General features: G+C 23.1%; 4 protein-coding genes across 10 annotated transcripts; 3 read left to right on the top strand and 1 right to left on the bottom strand.

Moving 5' to 3' along the window:
- Positions 1-120: 120 nt before the first annotated feature.
- Positions 121-1,655, top strand: LOC107996905 (lactoylglutathione lyase). 2 transcript variants are annotated; one of them, XM_017055228.2, is made up of 4 exons: positions 121-213; positions 647-942; positions 1,010-1,077; positions 1,189-1,655. In XM_017055228.2, exons 2-4 carry the CDS (start codon positions 647-649, stop codon positions 1,374-1,376), a joined length of 552 nt encoding a protein of 183 aa, XP_016910717.1. In that variant the 5' UTR covers positions 121-213; the 3' UTR covers positions 1,377-1,655. The 2 variants fall into 2 exon arrangements, with proteins under 2 accessions (XP_016910717.1, XP_028522031.1); XM_028666230.2 differs by lacking the exon at positions 121-213 and adding an exon at positions 266-566.
- Positions 1,656-1,787: 132 nt separating this feature from the next.
- LOC107996864 (tubulin-specific chaperone E) lies at positions 1,788-4,479 on the top strand. 4 transcript variants are annotated; one of them, XM_062071046.1, is made up of 8 exons: positions 1,788-1,904; positions 2,282-2,464; positions 2,544-2,933; positions 3,007-3,288; positions 3,410-3,539; positions 3,614-3,908; positions 3,999-4,216; positions 4,305-4,479. In XM_062071046.1, the coding sequence occupies exons 1-8, from the start codon at positions 1,861-1,863 to the stop codon at positions 4,377-4,379; spliced, it is 1,617 nt and encodes a 538-aa protein (XP_061927030.1). In that variant the 5' UTR covers positions 1,788-1,860; the 3' UTR covers positions 4,380-4,479. The 4 variants fall into 4 exon arrangements, with proteins under 4 accessions (XP_061927030.1, XP_016910652.1, XP_016910653.1 ...); XM_017055163.3 differs by having other exon boundaries at positions 1,791-1,904; positions 4,295-4,479; XM_017055164.3 differs by lacking the exon at positions 1,788-1,904 and adding an exon at positions 1,911-2,104 and having other exon boundaries at positions 4,295-4,479.
- A 71-nt stretch (positions 4,480-4,550) lies between these two features.
- On the bottom strand, positions 4,551-8,708 carry LOC107996863 (general transcription and DNA repair factor IIH helicase subunit XPD). 2 transcript variants are annotated; one of them, XM_017055161.3, is made up of 13 exons: positions 8,650-8,708; positions 7,746-7,845; positions 7,420-7,674; positions 7,101-7,334; positions 6,906-7,029; positions 6,729-6,825; positions 6,531-6,664; positions 5,926-6,455; positions 5,627-5,802; positions 5,294-5,573; positions 5,108-5,218; positions 4,932-5,030; positions 4,551-4,841 (listed from the first exon to the last, which is right to left on the bottom strand). In XM_017055161.3, the coding sequence occupies exons 1-13, from the start codon at positions 8,691-8,693 to the stop codon at positions 4,707-4,709; spliced, it is 2,319 nt and encodes a 772-aa protein (XP_016910650.1). In that variant the 5' UTR covers positions 8,694-8,708; the 3' UTR covers positions 4,551-4,706. The 2 variants fall into 2 exon arrangements, with proteins under 2 accessions (XP_016910650.1, XP_016910651.1); XM_017055162.3 differs by lacking the exon at positions 8,650-8,708 and adding an exon at positions 7,921-8,307.
- Positions 8,709-9,795: 1,087 nt separating this feature from the next.
- On the top strand, positions 9,796-12,080 carry LOC107996703 (rRNA 2'-O-methyltransferase fibrillarin). Of its 2 annotated transcripts, none has more exons than XM_017054874.3 (5): positions 9,796-9,944; positions 10,382-10,707; positions 10,794-10,967; positions 11,232-11,477; positions 11,571-12,080. In XM_017054874.3, exons 1-5 carry the CDS (start codon positions 9,932-9,934, stop codon positions 11,739-11,741), a joined length of 930 nt encoding a protein of 309 aa, XP_016910363.1. In that variant the 5' UTR covers positions 9,796-9,931; the 3' UTR covers positions 11,742-12,080. The 2 variants fall into 2 exon arrangements, with proteins under 2 accessions (XP_016910363.1, XP_028522046.1); XM_028666245.2 differs by having other exon boundaries at positions 9,829-9,944; positions 10,394-10,707.
- Positions 12,081-12,158: the final 78 nt, after the last annotated feature.

Here is a 12,158-nt window from a genome sequence, read left to right as displayed (position 1 = left end):
AATATAATTTACACGATTTGACAGATAAAGAAAATCGAAGTGTAAAGTAGACAGCACAACACAACTACGTATTACATATATGAATGTTATACTCAATAAAAAATATTCCACTTTTTGTAGAGATTGTGGTTGTGAATAGATCACGCAATTCTTCGTACACTTCCGCTTTGTGTGTAGCGTACACTATCAGTCATATTTATTATATTTCAAAAGGTAAGAATAAAAAAAATAATATATATATAATAATAAATAATATTATAGATATATAATAATATAAACGTTATGTCATTATTGATTTGTTTTATCAAATTTTATACATTTGTTATTTAACCTATATAATTTTTATATATTAAAATAAATTTTTTTTGCTTTTTTTTTTATTCTATTTTATTCTATTTTAATTTTTTATTAATTTTCTAAAATTAATAAAAATATTATTTTGTAAAAATATTTTCAAAAATAAATAATGTCCTTGAAAATTGATAATGATATTTTATCTCTAGATTGATAAAATTAAATGCAGAAAGATAAATTTAACTGCAAATTTTTTTTATATAATTTTACCGGTATTTTATATAATTTTATCAGTAAATCATAATATAATACTTAAATAATAAAATATGATAAATATAATAATTTTTTTTAGATGGGTGAACACACAGGATTAACAAATTGTGAAGCACGTGAACTTTGTAAAAAGGCTGATCCAGCAACAAATGGTTATATAATGCAACAAACAATGTATCGTATTAAAGATCCACGAAAATCATTACCTTTCTATACTGAAGTACTTGGTATGCAGTTATTACAGAAACTTGATTTTCCCGAAATGAAGTTTTCCTTATATTTCTTGGGATATGAAGATCCAAAAGATATACCTACTGATAAGAGAGAAAGTATTGAATGGACATTTAGTCGTAAAGCAACTTTAGAACTTACTCAGTATGTTTAAAAATTATGTCTTATGCAAGTAACAATTAAATTTATTAAAGTTATTATTTATTTTTAGTAATTGGGGAACAGAAACTGATCCTGATCCTACATATCATAATGGGAATACTGAACCTCGTGGATTTGGTAATATTGTTTTTAAATATTATAAAATTGAAATATAAAATATAAAATAAAATTACATATAACAAATATATATAATATTACAAATTTAATATAATATATTTTATTACACAGGTCATATTGGAATTACAGTACCTGATGTAGAAAAAGCATGTGAAAGATTTGAAAAATTAAATGTAGAATTTATAAAGAAACCTAATGATGGTAAAATGAAAGGAATTGCTTTTATTAAAGATCCAGATGGCTATTGGATTGAAATCTTAAATCCAGTAAATATTGCAAATATAGTACCAGTTCAATAAAATATTTTGCATGAAATAATTTTTTGACTATCCACAAATGTATAAATTCCATTAAACAAAATCTGAATTAAACTAAAATCATCATTGTTTATGTATATGTATATATATATATATATATATAATTTTATATGTACATATACATTTTAAGATTGTAATTATTCATATTTATGTATATTTTATAGCATCTGTACATTGTGTTATATGTATAATTTATGTATAATGTAATATCTAATTATTCTTTGGTAAATAAAATCAAAATATTTATTTTTGAATCATCAATTTTGTAAAAATTGATTTATAAATTTATCCTTATTTTATAAAATATAGTTTTAAGCAAAAATATATTTTAATTCTTTTATCGTTTATGATATCATTTTTTATTGTGAAATTTTAAAAATAAAGAAAATTTGTGTAAAAAATATGCAAAAAATTATTATTGTATGGTTCATATATATCTATATATCATACACATTCATATAAAAAGATGGTACTATTTGTGTGGAATATCTTATACTACAGAGTTCCTAGGTATCTTAACTGTATATAATAGAGAAATGTCATTATCGTATATTACTTTTAATTTTGATTAAATCATGTCTATATAGCCACTTATATCTAACATAAATATTATTTCTAATATTGTGCAGAGTGCTCCGTGACAATTTTTTTTTCGTTTATATCATTAATATTTTGTTTCATAAATTTCAATGATCATCTATTACATTGAGGTTAGGTTTTAAACCGCAACGTGATATACACAATTCAGTATTTATTATTAAAAATATAAAAATGATATTCCTCAAATTTTATTTTTGAAAGCAAAAAAATATGATTAGATAAATTAATTAATATTTATTAATTATATTAATTAAGTAAAAAATATCATTAAAATTTTTCTTTTTTAGCATGGTAGAAGATAAAAGATATGAAATTGACAGTCGAATTGAGTGTGATGGACATCAAGGTACATTAAAGTACATTGGTCCTGTAGGTGAAACTAAAGGTTTGTGGCTTGGTATAGATTGGGATGATCCAACTCGTGGAAAACATAATGGTACATATGAAGGAATAAAATATTTTAAAGCTAGGTAAAATCATATAAAAACATAATATTATATTATTATTATTTAAAGTACACAATTAAAATATTTATATATTGTATAATAGATATCCTACATCAGGTTCATTTATACGTCCTGGTAAAGCAAGATTTGGAATTTCTTGTCCTGAAGCTATTAAAATTCGTTATGGTTTCATCAATGATGAATTAGCTGGTATTGATAGAGATACATTAATAAGTTTACAAAAAGAAATTAATGCTCCTTTTTTGGAAGTTGTTGGTTTTTCTAAAGTAAATAAAAAACAAAGCAAATTTGATCAATTAAAAATAATATGGTTAAGAGAACAATGTGTTAGCACTGCGGGTGATTCTGGTGAATTAAAAGAATTATGTCCCAATTTGGAAGAATTAGATATATCTAAAAATTTAATAAATAGTTGGCAAATTATAGCAAATATTTGTTGTCAACTTCATTGTCTCGTTCGACTTAATGTGAGGTAAAATTCCTAATTAAAAATGTTAATAACATATAATACCTATTATTATTTATCATATATATTATTTATTTAGTGAAAATTATTTGCCGATTGAAAAAAATATGGAAGTATTAAAAAATTCATTTTTTATGGTTAAATATTTAACCATGGCAAAAATGAATTATAATTGGTTTGAAATTCAACAATGTATGTGTATGTTCCCATTTCTACAAGAACTTTCAGTTTCTTTCAATATTGTTAATATAATACAAAGACCATTAAAAGATGATAATTTAATGAAAATATGTAAATTAACACTTGAAGGAAATTTGATATCCAATTGGGATGAAATTCTTAAATTGGATTCCCTTCCATGGTAAATTATATATAACAATATAATAATTTCATTTATATAGTACATATTTAATCATATTTTTTATTATAGTATTTAATTATAACTTTAATCAAATGTTTATATTAAACAATTATTTATACAGCTTAGAATATCTTAATTTAAATTCAAATAAAATAGATAAAATAAGATTTCCAACTACTGAATCAATAGTAAAAACCACAGCATTTTTTAATTTGCGACAATTACATATATCATATAATAACATATCAGAGGTAAAAGTAAATATTTATAATATAAATAAATTATAATATATTATTAACAAAAATAATTTTATAATAATTTACAGTGGCAATCTATATCAGAATTAGAAAAACTTAATAATTTAGAAGATTTGAAATTTAGAGAGAATCCTATTTTGAAAAATGAAAATTTAGAAACTGCACGTCAGTTAATCATAGCAAAAATTGCAAATTTAAAATCATTAAATGGTACTGAAATTTTACATGATGAAAGACGTGGTGCTGAGTATGATTATCTGAAATTATTTTTATCAAAATGGACTGAATATAACTCTGAAGCTGACTCTGAAAAAAGAAAACAATTTATAATTGAACATCCTCGATATACAACATTGGTTGCAAGTTGGTGAAGGATGTTATAATAATGATAATACATTTAAAAATTTTAATTTTTTTCTTATTAATTATGAATATTATTTGAAATGTTTATAGAATATGGAATTTCTGATATTCCCTCATCTAAAACAAAAGTGGAAATGATTTCAAACGTCATAACAGTAGAATTTGTATGCCCAGATCATTTAGATCAGCCTAAAGGAATTAAAAGAAAACTATTAAAAGATATGGAAGTTCAAAAAGTTATTGGACTTGCACAACGACTTTTTAAAACTGGAGGAAAAATACCAAATCTCTCATTTATACAACAAAATGTAATTTTGACATTTTACAATTCATATATATTATATTATTATATATTTTTTTTATATTATTCTTTTATAATTTTTTAGCTTTCTAAAGATGAAATACCTTTGGATAAACCGCTTCAGGAACTCAGTTATTATTCAATACAAGATGGAGATCAAGTTATTGTAAGATGGTGATATTAGATGAATTATTCATAAATATAATTGTATTTTGTACACTGTTAAAACTTCATCACCATACTTTGTTATTAAACTTTTTTAATTACGAAGATATATTTTTTATAACCTATTTATTAAATTTTTTTTATATATTAATTTCATAAATTTATAAAGTTATACATCATTAAAAAAAATATTTTTTATTGCAAAAATCAATACATTTTAAATGTACTATAATACAAATACTATACAAAACACAAATTATGGTATGTTTTCATACACTTCATATATTATTTGTTAAAAATGGCACAAAATTTATTATAAATATATTAAATATCTAATTTTGTTGCGCCTTTTGTTTAATTTTACCATATTCTTCTTTTTCAAGTTGTTCTCGTGTTAATAGAGACAATCCTAATTGATTTTCACGAGTAAATGGTTGAGCCATTTGTCGTAACCAACGTTTACTTATCTAAAAGTATTAAGTTGTGCAAAATTATATAACATAATAATTAATGGTTATCAATATTTACTTTTGAAGTTTCAAATTTAGGATTTTTACCTGCACTGCCTCTTCTGTTGATAAATTACATAAACTATCTGTTAAATGTTCTTGTATCCATTTTGGTAATTTACTTCGTTTATCTACCCTTGAAAATCTCTAAAAAATTAATTTTGTTAAAGAAATAATTAAAAATTAAAGAAATTATTAAAAATTAAAATTATAATTTTTATTACCTTATCTGCAAAAATCATTATACCATAATCAGTTTTTCCTCTAATTGCTCTTCCAACACATTGTGCTGCGTGTCTCATCGCATCAAAAGTTAAAAAATCATTTTCTCTGATCTATAAAAATCAAAAAAATATTAAAAATAATAAGAATATTTATACATTAAATTAAAATTTAATTTAATAACATACTTGAAATTGATCACGAAGATATTCCAATCGTGCCTTTAAAATACGCGATTGCGTATATACATAAGGAATACCAAACATTAATACAGCTCTTCCTAAATGATGATCAAAATCAACTCCTTCTGATACTTTACCACGTGCTACAGAAAGAAGAACAGCACCTCTACCATTTTCACATGCTTTTATATAATTAATAAGAGCTAAACTCGTTTCAGCAGAATCTTGAGTTTCAATAAATAACAACTTATGTCTTTGAAGTTGATCTACCACACCTTGGTCATACCTATAAAAATAAACTATAATTATATGATATTATGAATATTAGTTAATACAAACCATGCAGCAACAACAGATTCCATGTATAAATAAGATGTAAAAAAACAGACTAAGCCATCAGGAACAGTAGCTGCAAATTCAACTAATAATTGGCCATAATTTCTTATAACAGCAACATCTTCTCTTGTTTCATATTTTGATGAAATTGCAACTTGATCATTACCTTTTGCTACAATCTGACAATATTTTAAAATTAATTTTTTAATATAAATATATTTATATTTATTTTTTATAATTTTAAATTTAATTGTATATATTTTTAATAATATATATTCTAAACAAAATAATATTATATTTACCATAGGTAGAAGACATGGTCTAGCCAATGTCATGGTAAAAGATGACATTATGACAGGATGAAAATTTAAAATTTTAGGATACATATCTAATGGAGACAATGTTCCTGAAGTAATTACTACTGATTGAAATCTATCAAATATAGGTTTCATTGCAATAGATGAATCTAGACAAACAAAATGAAGAATTGGATTTAAAACATTAGGTGTTTTGTCATCAAATGGTTCTACTATAATTGTAAATCCTTTTGTATATGTAGAAACTAATGTTGCAAGATGTGTTACTAATATTATTGGTGAGAAATCAGTTAAATCAGTTATTTCCATAGTACGTAAAAGAGAAGCCAATCGCTCTGCACAAAATCTTAATGGTTTACGTTCTATTGAAACTTTTGTTTGAACATCTCTTAAGAATGCGGCAGGTGATTCTTGAACCACATGTTGTACACGTAAACGTGTTTTTAAATATTCTACAAATCGTTTTAAAAAACTAACAAAATGTTCTGCATTTCTAATGTTACCAGGCACTACCTCTATAACAAATATGTATACATTAAATTCATAATTATTACAGATGTATCTAAAATTAAATTAATTAATTAATTTACCTTGCAAAACTTCATTTGGTAAAACTGGATTAGCTAAGATAATATCAGTTTCTCTTGCAATATGTGCATCTTTTAATCCTTCTACTAATCTTTCATATTCTTCTTTTAATTTATTTACATCATCCTCTCTCATTCTAAATTACAAATATTTTTAAAGATATATATAATTATTAGTATAAAATTTAAAACATAACTTACTCAGCTACTGTTTTTTCAAGAAGTTGTATATTGGCTGAACTTTTCTCTAAAGTTCTTCTATTAATTTTTACACTCATTGAATCAATGCATACATTATCTAATGAACATAAAAATATTTAAAATTTTTTAAACTTTACTATATTAAACTAATTAATACTATATAACTAGTAATAGTACCTATATTATGAGCTTCATCAAATATTACTACAGAATTTTTGCTTAATTCCCTAGATACAGTTTCTGCAATTTTAGGATCTAATAAATAATGATAACTATATACTATAATTTGAGCATGTAAAATCTAAAATCATAAGAAATAATTAATACTTTATATTATTTCAAAATATAATATTTGTTTCTTAATGTGCTTACTGTAAACCTTGCAAGAAAATAGGGACACCAATTGCGATCTTTTCCATATTCTTTTAAATCATCAATAGAATATATGCCTGATGGCATAATTTGTTCTTTGCCTTCCATGTCAAATCCTTCATAAAAATTACAAATTGGTGTGGATTCGTCATAATTATGTCTCTCACGAACATATGATGCTGTGAGAGAATGACAACGTCCATCAACAATTTTGCCTTCACGTTCTCTACTTACCTAATTTAAATATAGTATAATTTAAATATAGTATTAATATATTTATATATAATTATTAAAAATTATAAAATAAAAAATTATTTACCTCTGGATGAATACACATATTTTTTCTTGAACTAAGAACTAAACCAATAATTTTAGGTTTATTTTCAGTTTCCTTTTCATAATAGTCCATAAGTTTTTTTAATTCTTCTATGACTTTTTCTATTTCTGGTACAGTACGAGAACAATAAATTAATTTTGTTACATCTAATGGATTTTCTAACATATATGCTACAATCAAAGATAAGAGAGTTATAGTTTTGCCAGTGCCTGAGGGCATTTCCAATAAACAATGTCCCTAAAATAATAAATAAAAGATAAATATCATATTAAAAATAATCATTATTCAAAACTATACAAAATAATTACTTTAGCATCCAAGCCTCGTTTAAGTTCAAGCATATATGCATATTGTTCTGGATAAATATAATCGTAGGGAAAATATACAAGTAAACCGTCAACGCTGATTCTATAAATATAAATATATAATTAAAATTTTTGTTTTAGAGAATTAAGAAATTATTTAATATGTATTTATCTTTACTTCATATTTTTATATTTTTTTTTATATAAATAACAGTTTTATACACAATAGTATCATTTATTTGTTAGTATAAAAACCATCAGGTTTTAAACAAATAATAGGTTAAATATTATTTGAATATACAATAGCGCGGAAAAACGAATGCATTAGCACAAACTAGCTATAGAATAGACATATCATCCAAAATATTTTTGTTACAATTTTTTATTATTATTTTCGTGTCAAACATGACACGAATGAATCGATTCAGAATGAAATAAAATAATAGCGCTACAACTACGAGAGAAATTGTAACTAAATGTCGTTATTATCACAAAATGGAATTAGATAACAGCGCTGAAACAAAAAAATTGTAATGTAAATCTGCAATACTAATTTTTTTCACTGTTTTTAATAGTTTAAATATTTATAGTAAGAATCTTTAGAATATCAGAGATAGATAAAATTTATAAAATTATTTTTAGAATATCAAAAATGAAATATAGAAAGAAAGAATAAAATATAATATAAATAAGAAAAGTAGATTAGAAATAGAAAGAATCGATTGTCATCTCTTGAATGCTCTATCTTTTTAAAGACAAGACAAATTAAAATAAAAATTAAGAATATTTCTTAAATATCAAAAATATCTTAAAAGCATTCAAAAATGGCGCTATTGTAATTCTTATTCTATCTTATTTTTCTTTAAAAAGATGCTTTGATACTTTAGAGATGACAATTATTTCTTACTCTATCTTTATACTTTTCCTACTATTTACTTTCCTTATTTTCATTGATTTTATTTGTAATACTCTAAAGATGGAGTTGATTACATAATTTTTCTATCTATTTTTCTTCAATTGTTTGCTTTTCTTGCTTATATTTACTTCTAAGCATGACCACAGATAAAATAGATATCAATAAAACACACTTTCATTTTATTTTTTGTCAAAATTACAATATGTTTTAATTTTTAATAAAAAAGATATAGATATATTTTTATTCTTACAATGTCTATTAAAAACGTTGATCTTGCAAAATATATACCTTATGCATCGCGAGATATCGCTCTAAGAGCAGTGAATTTAAATAAATAAAAGTTTGATCTAGGAATAAATGAATTTTAAAATATTCTATTCTTATTAGATATTTCAAAAATTGATATTATTTTTAATCTGTTGGAAAAAAAAATGCAAATTTAATTCTTAATTTATAAATAATTCAATTCATCATGAATTTGTCTATTATTCGTAATAAGTAAAAAGACCTATAATTCAATATATATAATACATGGGAGTATTTATGAAATTTATATATATTAAAGAAATTATTTTTAAAATTTAAAATTCTTTTTCTCTTTAATGATTTAAATAATTAAATAATTTTTTTAAATAATATTGTAATAGAGGGCATACAAATCATTGATTTTTTTGCGCAATTGATATTTCAGATATTTCATTATGAAATACAAATTCCTTTAAATGTTAGATTTATTCTGTATTTCGTCTGTGTTTATATATTTTATAGTCAGCAGACCATATATGTCTATAAAGAATATTTTTTAAACACATTTAAAAAATTTTAGCAAATTTTAAAGATGTTAAATATAATTAATTTTAATATATTATCATATTTCTAATTCATACATGAGGTAGAAAATTTATGTAAATTTTTATTATTATTCTAAAAATGATCAAATTTGAAATATATATGAAATATAAATATAATCATATCTCATATATTTAACTTTGAATTTTAATACATAATTTTTGAAATTTTTATATTATTATTAAATTATTTATTTATAAAAGATTTTTGTTTTTAATATTTTTGAAATATTTATCGATTTTTATATCGATTATATTATATTCGATATGTTCGTTATAATTCGATATAATTAAACCGGAAGATGGTTGGAACTGTTTCTTTTCCGCGACGATTTAGCGTCCGTAATGTAACACGTGTATGAAATATACATTAGAATAGATTGAAATACATTTAGAATAAAGATATTAGGTATTTTAATTTTAAAATGGGAAAACCAGGTAATTGAAATTAATATTCACATATTCTTATATTTAATCTTTTACAAAAGATTATTTTAATTGTTTAAAATGATTTCTATAATATGCGATTTCTATGTGTGTAAATTCTATAATCTAGCATTTCAATTTCTGTATTTTATAATCATACGATTACATTATTTATTTTATAAAGTATAAGCAACTATTTAAATAAATATATTTAATGATTTTTTACTTAAAAATATAGTTCATTCAGTCAAGTAAATTTTTGTTTATGTATATAGTTTATATATATAGTATAATATTAAGTTATATATTAATTGAATTAGACATCTAAATTTTATTTTTAGATTCATTTTGTTTGAAGAAGTTAAATATATTGAGAAAATGAAATTAATAAAAAATTATTTTGTATATTCTTGAATTTAATATTTATTACAAAATTAATTTAATTATAGGATTTTCACCAGGTGGATTTAGAGGTAAGGGAGGTGGTCGAGGAGGAGGTGGACGTGGTGGAGGAAGAGGTGGAGGTGGAGGTGGTCGAGGTGGTGGTAGAGGAGGAGGTGGTGGAAGAGGAGGAAATACTCCACGAGGACGTGGAGGTAAAGGAGGTGGAGGAAGAGGACGTGGAGGAGGTGGTTTTAAAGGTGGAAAAACTGTTGTCATTGAACCACATCGTCATGAAGGAGTTTTTATAGCTAGAGGAAAAGAAGATGCATTAGTTACTTTAAATTTGGTACCAGGTTCAGAAGTATATGGTGAAAAAAGAATAAGTGTAGAGGTAAATAAGTAACTAATATAAATTATATTATTAATTTATAAAAAATGATAAACAATGACAAATAATTAATAATTTGGATTTTATAGGGTGAAAATAGTGAAAAAATTGAATATAGAGTTTGGAATCCTTTTAGATCAAAGTTAGCTGCTGCTATACTTGGAGGAGTGGATCAAATTCATATGCCTCCTGGAAGCAAAGTTTTATATTTAGGTGCTGCATCTGGAACTACAGTGTCGCATGTAGCAGATGTTGTTGGACCAGTAAGTTCATATAAATGTTTCTTTTATGTTGAATATTAAGTTATAATAATGCATACATTAGAGCCAAATTAATATATTATAATTAATTTGGTGTCGACGTTATGCTAGAAAAAATAATTTCTCGTTTTTTTGATTGAGTAAAATATATTATATTTTATTCTAAAATGACGTGTATACAAATTTTACTACTTTGACTAGTGTACATGATCATATCTATATTATAGTTACAGATTTTGTTCATATATTATTATAAATTTATTTTAGGAAGGACTCGTATATGCTGTAGAATTTTCTCATAGATCAGGCAGAGATCTTATAAATGTTGCTAAGAAACGAACAAATATTATTCCTATAATTGAAGATGCAAGACATCCTCACAAATACAGAATGCTTGTTGGAATGGTAGATACAATATTTGCTGATGTGGCACAACCTGATCAAGCAAGAATAGTAGCTCTAAATGCTCAATATTTCTTAAAAAATGGAGGTCATTTTGTTATTTCTATTAAAGCAAGTATATTGGTTATTTTTAAAAAATTTATATATATATTTTTTAATTTAAATTATTTATGCATTTAAATTCACATAATGATTTTGATTTAGGCGAGTTGTATAGATTCTACAGCTCAACCTGAAGCAGTATTTGCATCGGAAGTAAAAAAATTAATTGCAGACAAATTGAAACCTCAAGAACAAATCACATTGGAACCATATGAAAGGGATCATGCGGTTGTAGTTGGAGTTTATAGGCCACCACCTAAAAAAGCTACTTAAAATTATGTATATATATATATATATATATATATACATGTTTGCATACATATATGTTTTATCTATTTACTAAGAGTGCATCATATGATTATGATTCTTAGAATTGATCTTTATATAATAAGTTTTAATTAAAAAACTAAAAAATAAGAATTATTTGTAATATAATGTAAAGTAATTGATTATTAGAGTATTTTCTACAAAAAGAATTAATTTCATTATTATACCTGTACAGTTTGTATGTAGAGAGACGTACATGTACGATTAATTAATACAAAATTTATATTTTAAATATATACCATTAATTCATTTATACTTTCATATAAATAAAAAAATTTGATAAAATATATGATATATTTAATTGTGTATATAGTATTAAACTTATTTTTGTATTATATCAAATTGTATTACAAAATCTTAAAA

The sequence above is a fragment of the Apis cerana genome, linkage group LG2 (genome assembly GCF_029169275.1).
Source record: "Apis cerana isolate GH-2021 linkage group LG2, AcerK_1.0, whole genome shotgun sequence".
NCBI classification, from domain to species: Eukaryota; Metazoa; Arthropoda; class Insecta; order Hymenoptera; family Apidae; genus Apis; species Apis cerana.
The sequence above is the reverse complement of the archived record's forward strand: the minus strand, read 5'-3'. Positions and strand labels throughout refer to the sequence as shown.